A 26,658-nucleotide genomic window follows, 5' to 3' on the forward strand; every position below is an offset into this window, starting at 1 on the left:
CATCATTTTGCATTCATTTATACTGTTACAGAGAACTTAGTCTTTTAAATCAAGTCCTTTTGTTTTCTCATTTTCTCATCTATGACAATTCAGGCAAAATAATTTAAAAATGCAGCTAGTTTAATCAGGTGTCTGTTTTGAAAATGAAAAGCTAGACCATGACTGCCAAACGATACAGAAAACCAAAAGGAAAAAGAAAGCAAGCATTTACAAAAACCAAACACAACTTGTAACAGCCACTCAGCCATCATCTCTGCACAGCGCTGCTCCTCCAAGATCCTCAGCGGAGCTGCCTCCTCCTCTTCCCTCCTCACACAGGACAGCCCGGACATCCCCACAGATTCCTTGTTTGGGGGGTGTCCCACGGACAGGACCCGGGGCCAGCAGCTTTGTGCAGCCCAGCCCTGCCTGCAGATCCCATGAGCCGGGTGCGGCTGTGCCACCTCCGCTGTCCCCAGGAGCGCGCGCTGCCCTCCGGGCTGCTGGTGGCACCTCGGGGCTGCCCTCCCTCCCCGGGGTTTGGGCAGAGGCTGATGCCATTCCTGCACACACTGCCGCTGACACGTGTACAGCAGGTAATTTACAAACCGATTCCCTCATCTGAAAGACCCATCCGTCACTAACTGTGGCTGCTGGGGCATGAAATTAAAATCACTGTCCTCCCCTGGGGTTCAGCAGGACCAATAACTGGGATATGCAAGCCACAACGCTGTAATTGAGCTAATATACTGATGGAAACCAAAACAATAGACCTGCAAAGCCAAGGATTGATAAATTTACTCTCAGGCTCCTACTAAGAAAGCAACCCCAATCAGAATATCCATTTGCCAACATGCAGCATCAGTCACTGCTGTAGAATACTCACACCCTCCCCTGCTCCTTTTGTTCCATGCACAGAAACACCTGAAATCCTTCACCCTCCTGCCCAACTGGCTACACCCAGGCAAGTCCCCAGATTTCTTTTGGCTACTTCTGCCTTATTGAGTCAGCCAAGTAATAGCTGACCAGCTGACCATAACCTTTTGTTCCTCAGTAACCTGAGATTCTAACCCATGGTAACAGGTAAAGAACTGAATGTCACACATTCTTTTTCATATCAGTGCTTTATCTTTTTTTTTTTTTTTTTTTTTTCCTACTTTGATGTGAAGTGTGGCATTCAAGTTCATGTTTTCCAAAATGAAGAAAATCTCTTTAAATTCATTTTTATTTCATGATTATTTCAATGGTGCGATAAGTTCTTCTGGCTAAGGGACAGTATTTCATGCTCCAAACAAGGCAAAAGATCTCATTTGCCATAGCTAATGAGATTTGTTGGCATGTTATTACAAAAGCCAGGATCTAAAAATCTTCCAAAAGCTTTCTGATTTAGTGCATTTAAACAGCTCATTATTTGCATACCCAAACAGTCTGTTTTACATTTTTACTCAAACTACAATATATTAAATCAAGTTTCCTTTTTATGGTTTAAAATGCTGTGCAAGTTTAGTTTGTTACCAGGTATCAGAATCCACACCTTAAAAAGAATTTTTAAGAGAGAGAATCCATCCTCTCACAGTAAAATTGAAAGAAAATCTGTGGCTATTTCTGCCACTTTCCAGCTTCATTATTCACCAATAAAGCATTGTTCCAATCTTTCAGTATGTTATAAAAATATAAAAATATACTGTAAAATTCCATAGCCTGCTACACAGACCATAGAACTCCCAAGTCCAACAGCTTTTTGAATTGCCTTCTGATTGGTATTATTTACGTACCTATTATTTATGATACTTTACAACCTAAGCAAAGGTTAAGATCCTGCCATCAAATTCGGAGTAGTTTAAACTTGACTCCAAAACGTCCCATGTTTCAGGTAAGCCCTCTAAAAGAAATAGCATCACCAATTTCTGTATATTTTGACTAAAATGTCCCAATTATTTCCTTGCAGAATGCAGTCTGAAGGGCTGCACAGACTAGGCAAGCAGAAGAAACAAGTAGCTTTTAAATATTAAAATCTAAAATATAAGCTAAGGAACAGAAAATGCCATAGGACAGGAAAAAAAAAAACAAATGAGAAATATGCGGAATGAAGCTTTTGGCTTTCCTCCAATGTCTTTAATGTCTTTGTTCTCTTCCTTCCCAGCCTGTTGTGCTGCTCTTGCCTCTCTAAACTTTCCCTTTAATCACCTCTGGCCCACCTTGCTTCCTAGAGTAAATCAATCAGCCTGAAGAGCTGACCCTTCTCTTGCCCCCGCTCCACAGAAGATGTTAAGGAGTTACAGGGCAAAGAAAGCCCCGAATGTCAATTCCTGAACAAGTCAGAGATGACCATTGTATCTCCTCTAATCACAGTACAATGACACCTTTCCCAGTATTTCAGAGCAGCAGGATAATGCCTGTAGGATCAAGGGGGAAGGGACATTTAAGAAGTGTATTTTGAGGATTTGTTCTGAGGGAAAGGGGAGAAAAGGAAAAAGCTGATTTATCTGACCCACACCTCCTCCAAGACCCTGATTAACCTCTTCAGGCCGTAAGACAGGACTGAAAATGCAGACTGGAAGTGGCTAGCCCTAATTTATGGCTCTCTCAGTTCCTTATGGTGTAAGAAATCACTGTCCACACACAGAGGAGGAAAGTCAGGGAGAGGGAGAATTTCAGGCTCCAAGGATCTGCTACCAGAAGCAGTAAAACACTGTGTAGTCCCCCTGTGCCCCTGAAATGTAAGGGATTTTGCTGAGCATACAAAGTCACTCTTAATGAAACCTTTCCAGCTTCCAAATCATCACCCAAAGAGGCTGATCCCCTATTTCACAGCTGACATGTGCAAATACCCTGCCTCCAGATTCTGGAGACACCAGGGGGATCCACAAGTGGTTACTGATATCCTACAGGCAGACAATCATACAGCCCCTCAAAAGATATTCCCTACCTCTCTTGGGCTGCCAAAATTATATTCCCCATCCAAGCAGAACACCACAGATCCAAAAATGACTCATTTTACTCTCGAGCGTAACAAATACCAGAAAAGTTTCAGCCATACTTACATAAGTGGGGTAGCCAAAAAATTTAGCTGATAGAAGGGAAGTTCCTGCAGCTTTCACAAAGCTTTTTAATACAACAATTGTATATTAATATAGTATTTTTATTCATCTTGCTTTTTTTAATGTCTGCAAAAGGTGGCAAAGGGACACAAGCCAGTGCAACTCATGTCAGTGAGTTGGCAAACTGATCAATAAAGATAAAATAAAATAAAAATCCTAACAGAAAACAAAGTATTTCAGATGTGTTGTTTCCAGGTGTCTCTGTGATATTTGCTATCTGAGAATGCAATCTTTATAAAACCTGTTTTTTCAGTTTGCTGTATCATTAAAGCAGAGGATTAGGAAGATATTCCTGACAGAGGTCTGGACCCAGCAACTTGCAACAGCACAGACTTTTCACTATAGTTATAGCACAGATTCTAAGAGAGGTTTGAAATTTAATATAGTTTTCATTTCAAAGGGAAAGAGTAATTTTTAATGAGTAGCTGAAGCATACTGAGAATGCATTAAAATTACGCCCCCTTGTGTATTTTCATATGCTTTGAATGCCACAAAACATATCCAAGTACTAAAAACCCACAACTGGATTAAGCTCAGCTCAAGAAAATCTTCTGTGAAAAATTTACAGCAACACTAATAACTATGGTGTTTTCACTCCTTGAAGGCACTATTGTGGTTAATAAGTCCTGAAGTTCATGAGAAAAGATTTCAGTAATTTTGTTCATCTGAATAAACCCAATTTTCATAAATGGTAAAGACTGCTTTTGACTTACTCATATTCACATTTTACTTCTGTACAAAGTTCACAGGTGAAGTGATTTACTCAAATCCACCCACAGTAAATCAACAGGAGACTGGAACATCTCAGACCTCCTGCTGCCCCTCCCCTGGAATCCACATTGTCTCTCCTAAAATCAAAGCTCCGGCTTACTGGTTAAAGTTTCAATCAAAATAATATATTCTACTTTCCAGAGGGCACTTACATCCTGGAGAAGTTTCTCTAAGTTTTCCTGCAGCTCATAAAAGTACCGAGAAGTAATAAGACCTTCACGTGATTTATCTAGGCAATCTCTGGCCAGTTCAATAACTTGATGATGAATGAAACTTAGGACCCCATCCGCTAATTGCAGCACGTTCTCTGGAGCATTCGAGGCAATAAACTCAGCCAGCCGTTCCTCCATCTGTGCCGTGGCCTAAAAGTGCAGAATAAAGAGAAATTACTCCTGAATTTTACTAATGCAGACCTTAAAGCATAAACAAGCAGGGTGCTAAAGTAACATTTGCAATACCAAATTGCACGAGGCTTAAAAAATATTCCAAAATACAGTAGCGTTTTCTGAGAATAAAGACAGCACATCAGAGGGAAAAATTATGTTCACATGAGTAAACAACAAAAATTAATCAAAACACATTTTCTGGAAATGTAAATGACCATAAAAATATCTTGGTCCTGAGGCTGTATCCCTCCCTGGTATCCAAAGTAAGGATGTAAGATGTGAGGCAGTTCTCAGAACTTTTAGACAAGACTGTGGAAGCTGAAAATCATTGCCCCAAGCAATAAACACGCGGCATTTCTATCACTATAAGCCCTGATATCCTGTCTCCAGAGAAACATCTATTTTTGCTGGTGGTGGAACAGGAAGGAATGGCCCTATCGACAGCTGTGGGATACACAATCTTCTACACTCATTTCAATAAGACTTTAACTTTCAACTTGCTTCCACAGGCCTCAATATTCAGCTTTTTAAAATGCCAAGGCATCACCCTTCTTCTCACTCTTGTGAGAAGTTCTCATGCCGATAGGAGACATCAGAAATTTAGCAAGTATGAAATACATACAAAATAACAATTCAGCCTTTTCCATCCTAATCTTTAGGTATATTAAATCTATTTCTTCTGCTGCAGAATTAACATAGGAAGATGAGGAGGCAGCTTCAAACTGCTTGGAAATAAGATGTAAGAGCTGGGCTCCTTCTCCAACCAGCACTACAAACTAATTCTGAGCTTGGACACAAGTTCATTGAATGCATTATTTAAAAAGTGATTCTTTACCTTTGGAAACCTTTCTTTGTACACATGATTCATCATTATTATTTCACTGTCAAAGGAAACTGGAGAGCGACCAGGGCTAGAGGAGAAAAGAAATCATGTTATCATTTACAGATATCACACCAAAACTTTTCAAAACCCAGTGCTGATCATAATGCTGCCACATTGACTGTAGCCCTTCAAAAGCTTTGAGTTCACTTCAGTAATGTGCAGATGATGAACTTCAGAGAAGATCCTGGCAAGCAATGGCAGTCTGCAGTGTCCTGGAGAATGCTGACATCCGTGTCCCCACAGGCTCTGGCAGAAACCCCCCTGTTTCATTTCCAGTGAATGCAAACCCTAAGACAGAAGATTGTAAAAGCCTGTAAAACCCCAGTGCATTTACTGCAGATACATTTGCTATTGCCCTCATTCTGTGACTGCCCTCCATGGCAGTGGGAGCAGCCCTACTCCAAAAGAAATCACAGAAAGCTCTGGAGTCTCCAGGGCCAGAAGGGAGCAGAGCAATTGGAAGTAAGAAGTTGAGATGATACTGCATGAGCACTGTTATTCAGCTAAATCTTACATATAAAATAAATAAACCACAGTCAACAGGGACAGAGTACTTTAATGAAGGCTGCACTCCCTTGATGCACATTACACCACAGATCCACATCTACGCACGGGTTAGCAAGAGACTTCAAGGCACACCAAAAAACCAGGACACCAAATCTTGACAAGCTGCATTTATGTTACTGTCTGGGTGGTTTTTTTTTAAAGAAGGGTTGCATCTCGTTTCATCACATCTGATGGTATGCAGGGCTCTGACTCACTCTGCCACCAAGGACAGCCGGATGAGGTAATGCAGATAATCCCCAGTCACAGATCGCCTGCAGCAGCTCCTTTCTCCAGCTACCTTGTGCCAACGTTCAAAACAAACAAGGGCTTCAATTATTTGGCATCTTACATGATCATTGTCTTAATGATTTTAAGAGTGCTAAATACTGCTAAAAATACTCTGTGTCAAAAGATAGAATTTTATATCGAATGTGTTCAAACATTTCAAACTTTCTAGTGAAGGATGAAACGGATCTCTCTAAATGGAATAAATGCATTTTAAACTTGGAATGTATTACAGTTACTACCTTGCTGCTAACCTATTTAGAGCAAAAACATTCTTTTGGCAACATATATTAACAATTCAAAGAAAATTTAACTCATTGGTTCACAGACTGTAGCAGTATCAAACTCTTTTCATGTCTTGTACTGAAATTCCATGAATTATATCATATCTTCTTTTTATTACTGTTTCTCCCTTAGCTTGAGAAAATGCACTTCAGATTAAATCTGTCACTGAATCCTTATGTTGAAGAAGAAGAAAACTCATTTGGATGTTATGAATAGCAACTAAAAAGACATTTTCATTTCCCTTAGCTTGGCAGATAGCTATTTTTAATCAACGAGAATTTTCTTTAAAAAGAAACTTACATTTATATTCATACGTAATGTATGACATAATTAAACATATGGGTAAAAACATTTAAATTGCAGAGTTATAAGCAAATTCCCCTGCATATTTAGCCTGCTATCCTTATCCTTTTTTCTCTAAGACCAAACATGCTGACAGAAACACAACACTTGTTTACTGGTACTTCATATGAAGCTGAAGGACTTGGTGAACACAGTTATTGAAGACTTTATTTTTCTCTGATGTAATTTTTCTCTGTGTGATCTAAGTGAGGTCTAAATTACAAATACATGTAAGCCCTTTGATACTTACACAGAAATACTGAAGCACACACATACTTCATTTTAACACTAAAATTTGCCCATGTTAAAGTATTTGCTGTCTTAGGGCTACAATTAAACAGGAGGGATTTTGCCTTTTGCTTTGAAGGCACTTTATTCATATGGATACAGGAAATTAAGAGCTATGCAGAAATCAGGCTACTTGAGCTGTCCTGCCAGCAGATGTAGCATTTCCTTAGGGAGAACCATGATAGAAGAATTTACTGTGTTTGCTTTTACTTTTTAAAATAAAAAATTGTTTTTATGAAACAATTTTTGTGCAAACCAATTGGCAAAAAAAGTGAACATTTAAAATCCCTCAGCTTCCTTGGGCATTTGCAGTTTTGTCTCTCACCTCTGGAAGCTCATCAATGCCACTTTTTACCAACTAAAACAACAGAGTATCTCGGATCAAGGGGCACATTGTCACCCAAAATAAAATTTGCTCAATACACCAGGTCAAATTAAATGTCTAGCTGACTATAGCAAGACTGCAATATAATATACTGCATCATAATTTTTAATGTTGATCCTCAGCTTGGGAAACTAAGGAACTAATTAGCTGGATACCTGACTAACTAACCAAAGCACTGCTGGGTACTTTACAGCACCTCTGGGACACAACCAGGTAAAAAAGGAACAAGGACTGGGCAGATAACTGAATGCCACCAAGGGAGAACATAAGGAAATTTAGAAAAAAGATAAAAGCAGTTTAATACCTTTTACTGGCATGACATCTTTTCAAATGCAAGAGCTTCACACATCTACCCAGCACCAAAAATTTCACAGACAGAACTAAACTGGTCTAACATTTCAAACTTCACAAAGGAACAGATGATTTTCTGCAAAACAGAGGACACATGCTGTGCACGTGCATAACATTTTAAGACAAAAGGCAGGCTCCTTCCCTTTTCTTGGTGCAGACAGGTAGGTCAAAGAAATTATTATTGTCAGTGAGTTTTTCATTTCAGCAGAGCAGACACTAGAAGAATAATATCTGTCCCTTTAAGCTTAACAGCAGAATGAAAAACTATTCTCTCTTTCCCCCTTCTTCACGCTCTCTCCACTTTATGAGATGACATGGTGGTGGATTTTCAGAGATGTCTATCTCCCACAAAGATTTCTGTTGCCTTCAACCTGTCAAACATCATGTGTCCTTATCTGATTCTTGAAAGTGAAAATAGTTTATAGACAGTGATTTTGAGGAGCAATATCTACACAATAACTTAAATCTTACAAAATCTTAGTTTAAGTGTGACTAAATAAAACCGAGATGTTTATGTAATTTTTCCTTCACTGTGATCAATGTATTTATTAGGAAAAAGCAAAAAGCTAAAAGCACTGTGCTTCCCTTTGCTTTCACCCTGTATATAAAGGTTTAATTAGATTGTATTTACAGGACATGACCAAAGTTAGTTCTCTTAAAACTATAGGTTTTAATTTTCTGTTATTTCCAGACACACAAAGTAAGGAATTTGAAAACGAGAGAGCTAAAATTGGATAAAGAAGGCACTAAGCTAAGCCTTCTGCTGAAGGTAAGTCTTCCTCTTCTCCCAAGAAATAAATATTTAAATCTTTGAGGTAATGCAAATTACATTAATACTATAAATCAGAAAACTCCCCCAGCAGCAGGGGCTTCAACTTCTTTCCAATATTTCAAGGATTTTATGTATGCCAGAAAAGATTGAGTCTGCTTTAGAATGAAAGCAGAAAGTTGGAGTAATGAGCAGTGCAAAGGACAAACAAGAATACCAAGTTTTCTTCATAACAGAAAACCACAAAAATGGTGAACCCAAAAGTTAATAAATTTAAAACCAATCACTTCGAAGAACCTTTTCAAGTCAAGTTCACAGGACACACTGTCTTGAGAGAGGAAAAAAAGAGACCAGCATTATCTGTAATGCAGTTAGAATGTGTTTTCAGAAGGAACAGATGCTTTTTGCTGTAGAACATAAAATTATTATCCTTCCCCAAATCCACAGGGGTGTGAATTCCTGCTCCACAGCTTGTGGTGGGTGGCACTGTCTGAGAGCAGCATGAAGGGATGAACCCACCATGATTACTCAAGTGGTTAAAGCTGCCTCTGAAGGGCACTGGGATGAGAGAGCCTCACACCCTGCAGGATGAAAGATAAAAATGGACTGCACAAGCCACTGGTTTTCACAACACCTATTACTTCTTGGGCATTTTATCATCAGGACTCTTTTTTGGTATTTTCCAGGAGTTTTGTCTGTATATTCTTAATAGCAGGATCCAGCGTGCTAAAAGTCAGGTTGAGGGAATTGCATTTAAAAAGCACTACCCAGCAAAGAGATGAAGAAGGATGATCTCATCTACTTCAACTATAAAAATTCATTGCAACAACCTTCAGCCCTTTTTACCTAGACAACACTGTCCTGAAATACAAAAAGAGATCAAGAAAAATGGGCAGATTGGTGGGCTGAGTGACTGCACAAAGGTAGCTCCTGAAAAAGTCATTATTAGTTAACTCTACTTTTATCTCTGACATTCTCCGCACAGTCCCACATGTGAGCAACTGCTAAAGATGACAAGTAAAGAGAACTGGGAAAAGATGGAAGGCAGCATCTCTCTAACTTCAAAAGAGTAATGATGCCAAGTTTAGTGCAAGTATTCAAAACTTTTCATGCATTTTACTCCAGAGAAAAGATCTTGTTCAGGTAAAGCTGAGGATTGATCTAAACAAAACAAATGTAGCCTAGTGATTTCTCCGCTGGTCAGAAACTTGAAAGATCTGAAGGCTGCATTATTAAAAAAAAATAGAGAACAGTTGAGAGATGATATTTAGGAACTACTTCTGCAGGTAGTAAAGAGATATTTTCTTCTGCTGAAGACAGACTACAAGCACCAAAACAGGTGGGTCACATGGAAATATGTTCTTTGAATGAGCATGTGAGTACTGGATCTTTTTGAGACAGAGAGAACACACTCCTGGACTTTGCAAGCAGCTTTATAAGGACGTCACACTTTTGCATTCTTGGTCTTGTGCTGGTCTTTTATTCCCTCCTTCCCCCTGCACAGGAAAGCAGCTGGGAAAGAACCAGTGCCATTTCTTCAGGGCAGAAATTCTGGGCATTTCAAATAAGGCATGATTAAATAAAAGATGAGTATCTTCAATGCACACTGGCAGAACACCTCAAGCAAAGCAGAGGTGCTACCAACCTGTCAGTGCACCCTCCATGACTGCACACAGTGCAGTTTTATCATCCAGTTTGATCATTAAGAGTGCTCTGTACAAATAGAACATTTGCAGCTAGGTACAAGAAAATGGTACATTTCTAGCCAAAGAAGCAAGCATATTTTTCCAAAAGTTACATGTAGGCAGTATTCTATACCTAGGAGCATAAAAGGATCATCTGACACTTCTAAAAAAAAATCTTGGGTTACAGACATTAAAAAAAAGTCCCAGCATTTGACATCTCAAAATGCCAGTTCCTCTCTCAAACAGAGATGTAAGGCTGCAGTCATACAGGATGGAAAATGAATGCACATTAATGACACCATCTTTTAAATTACAAAGCCATGGCTGCAAATTAAGGGGAAATGTCTGATGTATTTTGTTCATCTGCTTTCCATTAAAGCTGATCAAACAAGACCACTGAATGAAAAGATACATTTTTAGGAAATCACTGCTTAATTTAACCTAATGTTGAAAAACAAAAGCTGTTCTCAGCTTTTATTTTTTAATAAGTGAAAATATCTTCTCACTAAGTGAGGTAACTCTGAAGTGTGGGCAAATAAATAAGCAAGCTTTGTGCAGTGAACAATGTCTGGTCTTCATGTATTTTAGTACTTGTTTGTTCACAAGTACAGGCTGCCCTCTGTCAAAGAGGGTTTTTGCTCCTGCAAACATTGCTCCAGTTGGTTGGATTGACCTACCCATTTTCCTTGGAGGTGCAAGGGCCAGCACAAATGCCTGGTAGTGGCAAGGGTGCTTTAGAGTCACGCAGCATCACAGTACTGGCAATAAGCAAAATGAAAACCAAATGAGGCATAGTGAGTTGAAAAAATTAAATAACTTCATTCTAAGCTTTGGAATACCAATAAGGCTGGACATTACCACACTAAAAATCACTGAGAGAGCCAGAAAAGGTATTCAAGAGAGGAAGAAGATTAATCAGTTACACGACACACTGAATTAATCTCATCCACCACACATTATAAACCTACTCCATGATCAGTCTGCTTCAAATTGGCTCACAGAGGCAAAATTCCCTGCAACCTGATAACCCATACTAACAAGGAAGAAATTAAAATTGGGCTCTTCATGGGGTCACATATATCATTCTTGCATTAGCAAAAGTGTCTTCTACAACAGGATTACACCTGTGTCAAAGGACAATCATCATTTCAGCTTGTGCTGTCTACAGGAGCTGCTCACCTCTAGAGAATTAGCACCACTACAGTTACACTACTCAGCAGGGGTCAGTGTTAGGAGTGGCAGCACGAGGACTCAAGAGGGACTATTGTTCAAAGGGACTTAGTTCAAAATTTGTAATTAGTCTTTCACTACATGGCACTGAGGAGGTGGCTGCCTTAATGTGCCACTCCCCACAGTACTCACCTGCTCCTGTAGATTACTGTGTAACTACACTTAGCAGATCCATAGGCAATTACCATGCAGCCTGCACTGAAGTTCAGAACACACAAATAATTACAAATAATCCTGAAAGATCAGATCCGCCATGACATGCCATTCACCATGGGTTTTGTTGTTGTCCTGGCCTGTTTCACTTCCTTCTTTTACAAATTCCCACCCCAGTCCTGAGCTAGGCACACTGATTCAGCAATTCCAGATGGCAGAGTTTTTGAATATTGCCCCTTAATTTAAAGATGATATCCACCTCTGACATCCTCAGATGAATGAAGCCTTCACCTCCTCCAACGCTGCCTGTAAAAACCCTTTTCTTTCACAAGGTGTGTCTAGACTTTCCCTAGATTTTCATTCACTTGGTCACAGCACTAAAGGCATAACAAAACATGAGGCTTTTGCCATGATACAAAGTGTTTGTGGATTTATTCCATTTAACTGTTAGAGAGCTGCAAGAAAGATTGCCCAGAGAGTTTGTGGAATCTCTGTCCTTGGAGATATTCAAAAGCCATATAACATGATCCTGGGCAGCCTGCTTGAATAGGGCTTTGCACTGGATGACCTCCAGAGATTCTTTCCAACCTCAACCAATCTGTAATTCTGTGAAAGATGAAATTCTAGTTGCTTCTGGTTTTATGTATGGAAAAATCAACTACACAGGGAAATAACCCTGGATAGTTATCTTTGAACAACCAGTTCTCTGAAGCAACAGTAAAATTATTCAACTATTAATGCAGCACAAACATTTTCAGCCCAATTACAAAATTGTGCTGGGGTGCAATTCCATTTAAGGTTTTGACTTTTATCTACTCTGGTTTTCACACCCCTTCAGAAGCATCACCAGAAAAGTTATTAAAAGTGGTTATAACCACATCCTTATGATATTATAGCAAAATTCTGAGAAGAAACTTCACTAAAGGAAATCTACATCTTATGCATTTAGTTTCAGACATTTGTGGATCATGTTTTCATAGAGTTACTGTGAAAATACAAAAGCAGAGAATACCAACCACTTTGGAATCCAAAAGCTCAGCATCAAATGTAAGGGAAAAAATCCTTTGTCATCAGATGAGGTGAGCTAAATGTTGATTAAAATAGTTTCAAAAACATGTAAAAAAGCAACTACAAATGACTATTTTTAGATCTGAAAGCACATATAGAAATGCAATAAATGTGCCCAACATCTTAAAAATTCAACAAGCAATCCAAAGCTCACCTGAGACTGCGAGATCGAGGCCTCAAGGCTGGAGAATGGCGCCCTTCCTCATCAGTGATGCTCTCAGTACTGAAATGCTTTGTCAGGAAATGAAGTTCATCTGCCGTGGGCTGAAAGGGCAGCTGGTGCAGCTTCTCCTGAGATGAGCATGATGACTGAGTACAGAAAAAAATACAGAAAAGAAATGCACTAAACGCATGCATAGGGGTCAGCTAATGAATGGAAGAGGAACGGATTCTGCCAGACACTGCGCACTCCAGCGGAAAAGAAAGCTATTTATCAGACCAGGTGCCTCTTTTGGTTGTTCTCATTAGGCTAAGCCAACCCTTACACTCAGTGACAGAGCTGGTGAGATCAGGAAAACTTTGGAAGAGCACTAGGGAACCACTGCATGATTGTGGAACCAGTACATCTGATCATGCAGATAATTTACTATCAGGAGACAGAAAGGAAGGCACGTGAGCACCAGCACTACTCAGGAAAGGACAAGGAGGTTCCTGGAGTGGTGAGCAACTTTCTTTCCTTTTCCTTTTCTTTTCATGTTCTCATAGCTCAGGAGTTTCACTGGCATGCAGAATGCTATGGAGCTGTGTAGACATAAGAGTTTTCTGCTGCTTATTGGCTCTCCCTGGAAATTGCTATTGTAAATGGTCAGGATTTTATTTCTCCTTTTCATTACCCATCACGCTTCTTCTCTAACCAGGGACGAAACAATGAAGTAAAGTATCTGACTTTTTTTAAGAAGAACAAAGTTTCTTGTTAGTGAGTTAAACATCTTATTCTTCTGTAATTAAGCTGATGCATTTATATGACACATCTTGTAATAATAATAGACACGAAACTGTTTTAATTCATGAACCTCACAGAACCTCAGATTAAAAGAAATATTTGTGGGAAATGCTAATAACATCAAAGTTGGACATTCCAGGGCAAAAAGCTGAAGGTCAACTAACTAATGTCTTTTTTTGTGTGATTCTTCAATGCCCCTTTCCATTTTAGAGAAGTAAGAAAATAAATTACGTAAGGACAAATTTAAAATTCTCTTTAAAAACAAAAGGGAAAACAAAAAAAAAGCTGCTGAATAATCAGAGTAGCACTGAGCAACACCAGTGGGCCTTATTAAAAACATCACCCTGACCTGAGTTCCACAGCTCCTTATTATCTGATGAAATTAATTATGTACACTGTTCCAGCAGAAAAACTTGTCCTTTTGCTACAACAAAAGTAAGTATAGTCCTCACTTAGAGTGGAAGCACCACATCCTAGTATCAGAAGTATTGCTAGGAGGGAGTTATACATAACACATATGATCAAAGTTTGAACTCACCTAGCATAGGAAAGAAAGCACATCTGTCTCTTGCCATATAGCTAGATCATTTGGATTGACATTTTCTGAGGGAAAAAACCCAGTCAACCAACAAATCTGAGCTAAACAAGGCACAGAGAATGCCTCTGTTCAAATGGTGTAGTTATTCCAAGTATTGTAAGCAACAGAAAATCAGGTGATGTAAGAACCTATAAACCTAAAGATCCTATTTTGGATAAAAAATTAATTGGCTGTAGAGCCACTCCCACTGCACTGAATAGAGGCATTTACAGAAAAAAACCCTCTTGAAAGCCTTGGGATGTGCCTGAACTTCCCAAGTGTGCCTGGAACTGGAAGCCACCACTCCCAATGTTTTCTTTCAGGCAGGTTTGTGTGGAGGGACCGTGTTGGGAATTCACTTCCATCCCCGTGTGCACACACTGATGTTTACCCAGGTGGTGCAGCAGTTTACCCTGCTCTCTCCCACACTGAAGCCAGAGTGTGGGAATTTGCCTCTTCACCCACAGATGTTCTGTTCAAACTGTTTATGCCAAATACAGTGACTTTTGTCTCCCTTAAGTACAGAATTATACAAGTCATGTTGTGGTTTTCAGAGATTTCATTCATGTCTTTATTTGTGTCTCAGACAATACAAGGAGCAGGAAGAAGAACCTGCCTATGAAAAAACCTCAAAGAAAAAGTTAGGTGGCAGCTGAAATCCCATTCATGGTGAATAACACAGACCCTGCAGTGGAGCAGGAAGTACTAAAGACATTTAAAAACCTGCAATAGCAGATAGCCAAGCTCTGGCATTGCAAATACATGTCTGACTCAAAACAAAATTAAGGAAGGTTAGCCCATAGTTACTTGAATTAGAAAAAAAAAATCAAAACTTATAATCTAGAAAAATCATTAAAAACTTCATGTTTCCCCACAGCAAAATCACTGGGGAAGCAGTGCTAGTCAACCCATGGAAAGCCCAGCAAAATCCTCCCTCCACTTCCTCTCCCTAAAAGCAATCAGATCACAAAGTTTAGAATTCCAGAGAATAATTAATGAAGGCCCTGAAGATAAAGACCACGGACTTTTCTCTGCCAAAGGCTTCTCTAGCAGTATTAAGGTGTACAACCTTTCAATGAAAAAGCAGGAAAGTGAAGTGAAACACTTCTGAAGTATTGATTTTCAGGTAATCACATCACAGTACTCAATATTTGCAGCAGACTGATACAAATATCCCCCTGGTGTCTTAATTACAGATGCAGAATTAGCCAACTCTTCTCCAGTAAAAAAAAAAAAATCAATCTATATTGCAGTTGCTTATAAACTAACTCTGCATCTAGAAAATGAATAGCAGATTAACTGTTTTAAAATAATTGTATACTGGCCTATCAAACTGATTATGTTATGTTCACCTAACTTGAAAGGTTTTCTCCAGCTTTTTCTGAGTTGGTCTGATGATACATCTGGTCTTCATGATTTGAATGGAGAGGATAAATGTGGTTTGGTTTTGATTGAAGTGTCATCCCTCATTTGGAAGCAAAAATAAATCAGAATCTACAGGTTCTCACTGACCTTAGACTAGGTAAATGCCTTGGACTGTTCAGTGGGTTGGTACAGCAGGTGATCTATGATCACAGAGATGAGGGGCAGCTCTTGCTCTCATACAAAAACTCAACCATCAGGACACAGAACGGACTGTGCCCTTCTTGATATTTCATTTCCTAGTGGCACATCCACCAGATCTACTGGCTTCCTTTATCTTGCTTGAGAAAGAAACATAATCTTGAGGACTGATCATTTGAAACGGGAGCCCAAACTTTTGTTAAATTTGTATCTGCAGCACCAATTCATTATTGTCCTTTTGACAAGCCCCTTCACTACCTCTTGCTTCACTTTCAAAGTCTATGCAGGAATAACACTGCTTATCAACTTTAGAGGTGTTATTCAGATCAATTCAAATGAATTCTAATCTGTGAAATACTGAGATAATAGGATTGGCTTAGAAATGTAATACCAGGTTTAATAGCTCCAACAATTGCATCACTACTTACTAAACAGCCCATTTCAGTGCCTTCTACTACTGAACAAGCAAAAGGACTAGAGGTGAGAAACTTGGTCACTTAGGGGAAAAAAAGTCTTGGAATTACATGTTTCAGCCTATTTCCATGAAGCTGAATTCAGGTCTAACTACAACTGTCACTTTATGCTTCTCATTACACTTCCCTGCTACTTACACTTTGAAAAATTACCATTTGAACTGACACTTTCTATGTGACACATTTATCTCAGATTTGTTGGACTGTTTGTTTTTTTCATGGGAAAACATCAATCAAAATGATCTATCTATTTCTGGGAACATGACAAGAGGCAAATATGCTTTATTTCCCAGGCCAGAAAGCTGAGAACTTTCTAAAAGTAGCCTTGATGTCCCGATTTCAAAGTAAGAACTGATACTTCCAACAGATTTTTGGTGTTGTTACTTTTTTTCTCTCCATGGGCATCCACCTTAAGTCTGGCCAAACTACAAACTCTAGAAAAACTACAGTTTGGCCTCCAAAGGTGTCATCTTCACAAGCTGTCACAGTGACTACCAATGACCAAGCTATCTGGATGCCATCCATATAGAAAGTAACTGTACTTGCTCTATGCTCCCATAGCCTGCTCCCAGAAGAGGACTTAGACATGGATTATGCCCATAAAGATTTAACCTAAGACTATAAAGGGCAAAGCAGAGCCCCTTTTTGCCAGCTGCTCTTGAGTGCTTGAATATAATAATGTGTGGCAGTGAAACCAAGGGCATCATTTTCATGTACATCTTTCTGTGCTCCTGCACATATCCAACAATATCTGTGTGCACACTGAAATCAAGTAACTTGCCTTCAAAGGAGACAAAAAGCACCCTAAACTCAACAGGAAAACAACTGTCTTGAAGGGCAAAAGATAACAAGATGGTAGAAATTGTGTGCACTAGAGTTTGCAAGAATATGTGTGAACAAATGAAGTTATAGAGATAAGTTTAACATTGTAGAATCAAATTTTAATCATAGCAATTTATACTAAAAGGAAACTTCTGACTCCAATTTCTTCTTTTTCTATATAGACTGTATTTAACACTCACCTCCAAAAAAACTCATAAATTTGTGTTTGAGAGGCACTAGAAAGTTTATGGATGAACTTAGAACAGTTCACAAGGAAAACAATACAGTGTAAGATTTGCATAACGTGTAGTACTAATTAATGAAGGTGTTACAATTATTAGGAATGTACTTTAAATAATTAATACAAAACCAGATGATCAGTATTATGGAAAGAGGCAGTGATTTGTTACCACATAGTTGAATACACCATAAGACACATACACAAGCATGTTTCATTAAGTCTGTACTTTATAGTTCTAATGTTTCTATGTTTGTCTTTGCAAGGTTCCCATGTGGATAACCACAATGCCTAGCTGACTTAAACTAAAGAGTAAGGTTCATTTTGGGAAGCATGTCAGAGTTACAAGGGTTAATGTGGTGCTGCCAGCTCAGTGGTATTGCTGACAGAACTCAAGCAAACTGCAGCCAGCCTTGCTAATGATGGGTGTAAGAACTGAAAAGCTTCATTAGGAGGTTCAGATTACTGGAGTTCAATAACAGATGTGGCTTATCAGTTTTTCTTTCTGCTAGCCTGGTAGCAGAGGTTTTCAGACTAAGCACTTGAAAGCAGACAAGAATTTCATTTCCCAGTTACAAAAAGCTGAGAGGTGGAAGGTATTTGTGCACTATCTCTGAGTCCTGCCACTTCAGAGACTTTGTGCCTCTCAAATCATCACTTGAGCCAAGTGCTGCACTGGGATTTCACCAATGCTAAAGGCAAAGTGCAAGATGATAGGAGCTGGGAAATGGAGGGGAAAAGCAGCAGAACCAAGAATTAAAATAATTTTTAAAATAATTAGTATATTTAATAATGTTAGCAAAACAATGAAGAAAGATCCAGTATTTTAGTAGAGACTCAGAAGCTGATTTGTTAGGGTGTATTTGTACAAACTGAATTGCTTGGAAAAGTCTGTGCCACTTACTGAAACTGTTGAACTGGGAGTGTTTGTTCCATATCCAGATGAAGGAAGGGAGGCCAAGGACCAGCGGCGTCCATCCGTTCTGGGGGAAAGATGTAAGGGAAACGAGAGTCAGGAACAGAGTGTGGCTAATTCTTGAGTGAAATAAGAGAAATTTTCTCCTCTGTATCTCCTAACCTCATGCTTTTATTAATGTCTTGAGTTATTCAGATAAATCAGGTATCCTGTTCACAATCAGGCTTGTGGAAAAGCAATTAAGTTTTAAAAGCAAAACTAGGTGACCTTGGAAAAGCTAAAGCAAAGGGGCACCAGAATCCTGCATTAAGTAGATGCTTTGTACTTGTACAAAACTTGGAGTTTCCAAAACAGACAAATAAAAACAGTTACTTGCAAACTTCTTTGGAAAAGATACTCATGCTTAACACACTTATGTAGCTCATTGTCTTCCAAATGAAGATCCAGACTGAGGAAAAAAAACCTCATTACATCAAGAATCAACTGACAGCAGATTAATTTGTTTACCTGCTCAGAGGGCATTCCGCCCACCACTTTGCCTGGCACGGCTGGAAAATTAAACCCACAACAGCAGATAGGAACAAAGCCAAGGGGCCCACTGCAAATACATCTGTAAATCACAGAAATCTCACCTAGGGTCCTTTCTCCTCCAGTCAGTATAACATTAGTAGTTATTTCCCTATTGTAGCCAAATAAACATGTCCCTCAGGGAAAACATCCAAAAAATTGTGGAGATGCTGCAGAAAGGTCTTGCTTTGCCAGTGTCAAAACTGAAGAATTGAGGAACTACACAAAAGCTTTGAGAAAAATCAGTGCTGTCCTCCCTGAAACTCTCTTCTTCCCCAAAACCCAATCTCATTGAGGATGGAAACTGAACTACATTCAGCTCAGTCTCACAGCACTTTTTCTGTCTCTGATCTATTTTCCCATATTTTGTGTCCTTAGAATGGACAGCCATGTCCTGTTGCACAATGGGATGGATGGTAAAAGTCTCTTCCTCACATCAGTTTCCATTTGCTTGGGTTTTTTCTTGCAGCAGATTATCAGTAACTGGTCATAACATGAAGCTGAATTAGAACAGTTCTAACTCTGGAGAGATATGGGAGGTTTTTGGTACACAGAGATATAGTGCATTTATGCAAGTGCATTATAAAATAGGGTATTTGGTACAGGTCTGAAAGAGTGATTATAAAAACCTCAACTATTATCTTCACAGTGATATTTCTGAACCCACTGCCCATACCCATGAAGCCTTATCTCCAGAAAAAGGTTCAGTTCCCACCACGACAAAAACCCCTGTTTAGAGCTTTTCCAGCTCTAATTCCTTTTATTTTCAGGCACTGATACACACCACCCTTTGCCATCTATCTTAGAATGACAGGGGAATAAACTCATTGTTCCACATCACTGGAAGACTATTTTGTCAACAGAGTTTTAAAAAGACTCATGCTTCATGCATTAAAAAAAATACTAAGTCTGTAATGCAGATTTTTATTGCATGCCTGTGTTACAGCTAAACCCCATTTAGCCACAGGTGATATTTTCTCTGGCAAGACAATTAAATGTAAAAGAACAATCTCAAAATAATTTCAAGTTAAATGGAATTTCTTTCTTAACCCTGAAAAACAACAACTATCTGCATTACAACGTTGTTGCATGCTGTGGTAAGGGATTGAACATCAAACTTCAATAAACTTCACTGAGTTTCTTGTACCATGCAGAGGCACTGGGGAAATATTTAGGTCAATGATTCAACCTCACTTTGGATCCTCAGTCCCAAAGCAAAACACTGTTGCTTGCTGCACAAGTTACTCATTTCTTGCAAAAGAAAAGCTTGATTTTTTTTTTTAACTGAATTACCTAAATGGTTATTGAAATAACTTCAGAATTTTCATTTTGACCAAGTCAAAAGAAAATCTCTTTCTCAGTTAGAAAATTCCAAAACACCCCCCCTTCATGCTTAGGCTGTTTTCTGCTGATGCAATCCAGGCAAGCAATGTGCTAAGCAGTCAGGACAAACATATCAGCTCTACTCTAGCAGAAAGAACTGGGACAAGAGTGAAAATCTTCCAAATCAAGGAAGAGGAAAAGCCTTTTAAAGCAAATTCCTCCTGCATTTATGCAAAGCATTTCAAAGTACTTCAGTGTTTTGTTAATAATCATATTTTTAGAGAGACAACATGCAATATTACTTCACTTGGATTGAAATCTTTAGGCTTCTTATTTATTATAGATGCTTCACTAGTCCAACAAAGACATGCAAACAAACAAACAAATCTGCCTCTAACATGACATTTTAATTAGATAATTATTAACTAATAATAAGGAGGTGTTTTTATGGCAGCTAAATGCTATTTCCTGAAGAAGCAGATCTATTTCGAACAAGGAGTTAGAAAAACAATGCATCTTCTCCAGAGCACCACCTGTTTATCATTTTAAGTTAAAATGTAAAGATTTTCTGTTTCTATCACAAAGACTAGAAGCTGAATGCATAAAGGGGTTGTTACAGCATGAACTTGTTAGGGACACGTGCTCAGCTGCACACAAGCACAGTTCACACACACACACAAACAGCAGCGATGGGATACACGTTACCTGTCTGCTCTGTGTCCATGGCTGTGTGGAAAAAATTGTACAATAATTATGAGAGAGGGAGAAGTAAATGATGCACATGATTTCTGAAAAAAAACCCTTCACCTTCTGTTACTGGTATTCCTCCAAGATCAGTTTTAGTATGAGCAGAATTAACCAAACATTTCCTTATTCCAGCAGGAGGATTCCTGCCCATGTTGTGGCTATGACACAATCATTGAAAGGGTATCTAGCAAGGGATTTATGGTTAATCACAAGTCAGACTAAGGACAATCTTGCAGTAAATTTACAATAACGTGAGCTTTCCAAACAAGTTTCCTATTCCATCTCAAGAAAGAACTCATCACAGGACTATAACGGAAGAATGGAAATCAAAAATTATGTCCAAACAGGATAATAAATGAAGAAATTACACCACTAATAAAAGGCAGAAAATCAGGAACAAGTAATTCCTGTGATGGCAATGGCAGGAAATCAGGCAAGGGCCATCTCTCAAGGCCCATGCAATGTCAATGAAAAGGGTACTGTGAAATATCCATTTCTCTGGCACTACACTTGTAATTCCTTAATTCCATTATATCAGAATAACTTCTGATACCAGTATGGGGTAATCTAGTATGTATCTGTTGTTATTGCTGGCATAGCTATTCAGGCTGTAATGCAAGCAGAAAATAGAAACAGGTTTCTAAAACTAGCAGTGCTTAAGTGTTCTCTTCCCTGGCAGAAAAAGTATAGAGAGGAACATGCACACTATAAAATGAACCACTGTACTCAATAGGACAGGCTTAACCCTCACTCACCTATTTCTTTAAAAATTAGATATAAAAAGTGGAAAAGTAGGAAAGGGCACTCTTCAGAGTTTTATTATTATAACATCTATTTGCTGAACTTTTAGAAAGCAATACTGAATGACTGAGTTGAAACATGATGTTGAAAAATTACGCTAAATTTTGACAACAACTGCTGTTTCTGCTGCAAGTTTTCTACTGTTTTCCAGGATCCAGAACTCCTGTGAGATACTTCAGATACTGTGAAAACTGGTAAAAGCTCAGTTGCCTTCAACAGAGCTTACTGAATACACCCAGATCAGGCTTTAAAAACAAATGTGGATGAGTCCATGTGAATTGTTTAACCAGCGGGTAAAGCACTAATTTTCCTCTGAGGCAACAGGAAAATACATATCCAGTCTCTTGCATTTCATGTGCTATTAGAAAGCATTTTCTTACATAAGACCAGAAGACCAAAGTCTGCTTCAAACAGAATTCAAGGACACCAGGTCTTCTAGCTAATCATCTAAATGGAGAAATGCTCCAGGATTTTCCTGCCGTTCAGATAAAGAGTGTACCTTATTCCATCAAATTCTAGCCCTTTATTCTTCTTTGAAGTTTTGAGACTTATCATTTTTTCAAACTAGTCCTCAAGCTAAATCTATCTTCCTCAGAAAACTTACTTCCTCTCAGGATGATCACATATTTCCCATTCTCAGATCATTTCAACATAAATTTGGGTCTTTTCAGCTAAAGCAGAGTTTAACAAATCCAAAATACCTTCCTCACACTTGAATCTAATAACCCACCTCCTATGCATAAACCCTGTTTGGGAGCTCTCTAATTTCCCAGTTCTTTCTTTCTCACAAAATTTAGCTTTCTGTATCGTTATCCATTTCTGCCTACCTGCTGGGATTCAACATTCAAATCACCATTTTTCTGCCTTTCCCAGCTGTCTCTATTCTTTCATTCCTGTTCCTTACCCTAAACCCACCACTGTGGTATCAGATTTCTTTCCAGCAGTTTGATACACCACATGACCAGCACCTGTCCAGCACTTGCTGCAGGACAGATGACAGCTTCACATTCAGGTCTCTCAGTGCTGCTCTTGTACAGGTTCATGCAGACTTGCAATTTCAATTATCAGCTATTTTCCTCATTGAGCAGTGATGTTCTCTTGACACCAATGCCCAAGACAGCAGAGAAAACTCAAAAGTCACTAGCAGTGAGAAAGCAGGGAATGAAGACACAGAGTTGTGCACACCTAATTTAAGGTATGTTTATATTTGTGTGCAGACACAGCAAGGAAGATCAGTACATTTTCAATACACCTCAGTGAGAGTAACATGTAGGACTACAACTACGTTACAATCACCCTAATCATGACTGGCTTTAATGTCACTTTGACTAAATTATGTGTCGTATCACATGCCCTGCATGTCATTCTTCTGGGAGAACATTGCCTCTTCCCTAGGCAGCATTAACCATTTAATTTGCTTTGTCTTTTTCTAGGTCTGAAAACCACCTCATACATTCTGGTAGTGCCAAGATGTAATCCATAAAGCATAAAATAAAATTAAATCGGAGACATCAAAGAAGATAAAACACAATCAAAAATGTTCTAACCCAAAGGCCATTTGTAAATAAAGTGTATAGACTATTTGCTTGCCAGTCCAAAGAGAATAGATCTTGCCTTACCTTCGGGCAGGAACAAAGGAAAAATGAGCAGGCGCATTTGGAGAGAAATTCCTGGGACTGTCCAAGGGGCTGCTACCTGTTTAAGAAAGCAAAAATTAACAGTTCAAAACCATTTTGTTCACATTTGTAACAAATGGAGTAAGTTTTCAGTGTTCTCAAAGACTTTGAACTGCACATTGTAGTCACAAATAATTGGAAACATGGAACTTTTGAGTCTTTGAGTTTTGAGCATTAGTTTGCTAACGAAATGTTCTGAACTGATGTACTAGTATTTTTCCTCCTTTTAAAATAATTTAAAGGGTATGTTTTGTTTCCCACTTTCAGGTAAGTAATGTACCACCCATGGACAATAGAGTCTTTTAATATCTTGCAGTAATTTCTATCTACAAGCTTTTCCTAACACTTGTCAATGAAAAACCTGTGTTGAAAGTGCCACTGATGACAGTTTCAGGAATAATAAACAGTGAGAAATCATTTCTTCCCCATTTATACTAAGGTTGAATGTAAAATTCACTGAGGAAAAAAGAAAAGTATATACCATGAAAACTGCACATGATAATAACAGGACTATGTATATATAAGATGATTGGGCTAAAACCTATCTGCAGTCTCACTATCACTTTTCTGAAATAGTACTTTACCATGAAAATGAAAGTACTAGCGAAACTACACAGAAAAGAAGAAAAAACACTTAATTTTTGGCACAAGTGTTTTTTCCCTCAGGGCTTTGTCACATGGTGTGTAAGCATGGTGAGTGGTTTATTGCAAGGTATTTTATTTCAAAATAAAAAGCAACTATCATGCAGAAAGCCCTTCTGAAAGCCAGGATCATTTACAAACTAACTACAGAAATATTTGGAAGTTATGGATGAATTTAGAAGTTTCACATCAGTGAGTGTGCTTTCTGCTGGGCATGAAGTGGTTTGCTCTGTCCAATCATTAATATGGGCACAGAAGAGAAACTATCCATAGTAAATGTGTCAACAGCAATTTCGTCATGCAAAGACAACAATATAGCACTAAAATAAGACCAGGAAAACAAAATAAATTCTGGAAAAAGCAATACACTGCAAGGTACATCAGAAATGGTTTTCAATTTAGATCCTATATAAAATGGTTTTATTTTAAAAGCCATGTTGAAAAGTCAAACCTCAAGTAGGAGTCATCTGCAAAGGACTTGTCTCTGTTTCAGAAACTCAAGTTGCCCAGCTTGCCCCTCAGGGCAGCAGTGATTTTGAGGTTACAGTCCCATCCAGCAACCTACTGAAGCTTATAATTAAGCTTATAATTAAGTCACATTAATTTAAACCCAAGTTATCCACACACTTTTGCTGTTCCACTGAGCAGGAGTGGAATATAAGCATGGTGCTCAGTTGAAGAAAACAACATTCCCTCACACTTCAGCCTTACAAATGGGTTACAGAGATCTGCAGGAGCATCTCTGCTCAGATTCTGTGAGCAAGGTGTGCACACCTGGCACGTGTGTCAGGGCAGGGAGGAGGAGGAGAGAGGGAACAGGCTGATCCCTCCTGGGATATGAGGATGGCCACAGTGCAGCACAGGCCAGCAAACTCCATCTGCTCTGCAAGGCTACGGGGGAAAAATAGCAGCTGCTTGAGATTAAACCAACCCCAGGCTGATGTAACATGTGTCATTGGGTGATGAGAGAACCGGAGAGGTAAGTGAATTCCAGACCACTCCACAATCTGCTCCATCAACAGCAAACTAAATTAAAAACAAAGAGTTTAAGCAACAGGTTTGTTTTCCTTTGCCTTGGTTTTCTTTTGTATTGTTAGCTAAGACTAACAACGAGTTCACAGTTTAATACAACACAATTCAAGCCTTCATCCAAAACTGGATACTGTTTAACCCATTCCCAGTGTATCCCAAGTGCAGATGGGAGACAGTGATCAGACACCTATAGCTAAATAACTTTTGGTGTTTCATTTATTAAGCTTGTACTCATTTTAGTTCTTATGGTCACAGAGGAATAGCAGAACCATTTTGCTACCTTTGAGCCACAAGAGGATGGAGAGGTCTGACAGTCCCAGTCTGGGAGGCACTGCAAGCTTCCAAGGACAATGAAGAAGTCACCAAAGTGAAGAACGAGTCATGCATGAACACACACGTCCTGGTAGCAGCACATACCTTAGGGTGAGGGTCACCAAACAATGGCTAGCAGAAAGCTGAAGGAGCATTTTAGGATGCAGCAGGAGTGATGCCTTTCCATGGTTATGCAGATCATTGCTCTAACAAAGCAAGGAAGGCTGCCAGCTTTGGTGGAAATCTTGGTCTCTGCCTTCTCATTTTTCAAGCTTTACTGACAATGAACACTACTGCGTGTTTTGAAGAAAAACCTCATTGCCCAATGTTGTTATAAACAAGCAATGAACTGTCATTGCCTTTTTATATCTTCATCCATCTTTGAACTTTCTAGGGTATGATCAAAATGGAATTTCAGAATAACTGAGCAAATTGGGTAATGACAGTTTTTAAATTTTGAAATTAAGTATGTGGGTGTTCAAACTCTTCTGAGCCTGCACTGTGTGATATAGAGATACTACTAATTTTTGAGCAACTACTTTTTCAGATGTATATGGCATATTTCCTTTCAGACACTGGAATTTTAATTAGATCCCCTGTGATTTGCTTCTAGTTTTAAAATGAAAAGCAATTAGTTCTTCTACTCAATTCAAGTCTGGGTGAAGCTTTTAAAACAACAACAGGGAGACAGGGAATTTCTGCTTTCCCTAAAATTTCCCAGCACTGCTGCATCTGCTGTAGTTGAAGGTATTTTAATAGGAGAAGCCTGAGTGCAATGGTCTCGTTCACCAAGGCTGATCGAAACCCTATTTACTCTGCAGCCAAGGTAGATTCCCCTGTTGCTCCAGGGTTATACCTGGCTACTGCTGAACCTGAAATGCCTCTGTCCCAAGGGAGGCTGTTACACAGAATGATTGCCCATTAGGTAAATCAACACAGCTACACCAATGCCAATAATTCTGGCAGGAACCTTTACATCTTCCAGACATAGGAAGAAGGATGCAGCCAAAGCATTTGTAAATCCACTGCCTTCAAAATATGAAACCAGACCTCACAGGTAATGACAGTCTCAGCTATTCCCTACAAACATGAATGACACTTATCAGACAGGTTATGAGTCCAAAAACTCACAACAGAACCATGATGTAAAACCTCCTTCTGAGAGCCATAAAAATCAATAAATAAACACAAAAGGCTAAGTTTTTGTGGTCTTCTATGCAGGATATTCAAATTATTCACTGAATATTAAAGCAAGCAGCTAAAGGTCATATGCATGCTACAGAATCAGATGCCTTCCAGCATACACAAATTTCAAAATTATCACCATATTTAAAGCACCATGTGTACCACCAGTCTCACAAACAATGAATGCCATGGTGCTCTCACAGCACCCAAGGATGACAGGCATGACGTGCTGATGAACCTCAGCTTTGAGCCATGGAAAGTAAATTTCAAAATAGCCTGAGCTTCAGCTGAAAGTAGGTATCTCTTTATTACTAAATTATAATGTTACTTCTTT

General features: G+C 38.9%; 1 protein-coding gene across 4 annotated transcripts in view; it reads right to left on the reverse strand.

The window, feature by feature from the left end:
- Positions 1–26,658, reverse strand: part of MAST2 (microtubule associated serine/threonine kinase 2) — a 187,274-nt gene that overhangs the window by 36,181 nt on the left and 124,435 nt on the right. For 3 of the 4 annotated variants that reach the window (XM_063407168.1, XM_063407166.1, XM_063407164.1), the window contains 6 exons: positions 23,097–23,172; positions 20,635–20,655; positions 18,028–18,106; positions 12,662–12,816; positions 5,073–5,148; positions 4,004–4,213 (listed from right to left, as the gene is read on the reverse strand). In XM_063407168.1, the coding sequence (XP_063263238.1) occupies positions 4,004–4,213; positions 5,073–5,148; positions 12,662–12,816; positions 18,028–18,106; positions 20,635–20,655; positions 23,097–23,172 (617 nt within the window). The remainder of the gene's footprint in view (positions 1–4,003; positions 4,214–5,072; positions 5,149–12,661; positions 12,817–18,027; positions 18,107–20,634; positions 20,656–23,096; positions 23,173–26,658) is intronic. The other variant, XM_063407165.1, reaches the window with a different exon arrangement.

Source organism: Prinia subflava, chromosome 10, assembly GCF_021018805.1.
Source record: "Prinia subflava isolate CZ2003 ecotype Zambia chromosome 10, Cam_Psub_1.2, whole genome shotgun sequence".
Classification (NCBI taxonomy): Eukaryota; Metazoa; Chordata; class Aves; order Passeriformes; family Cisticolidae; genus Prinia; species Prinia subflava.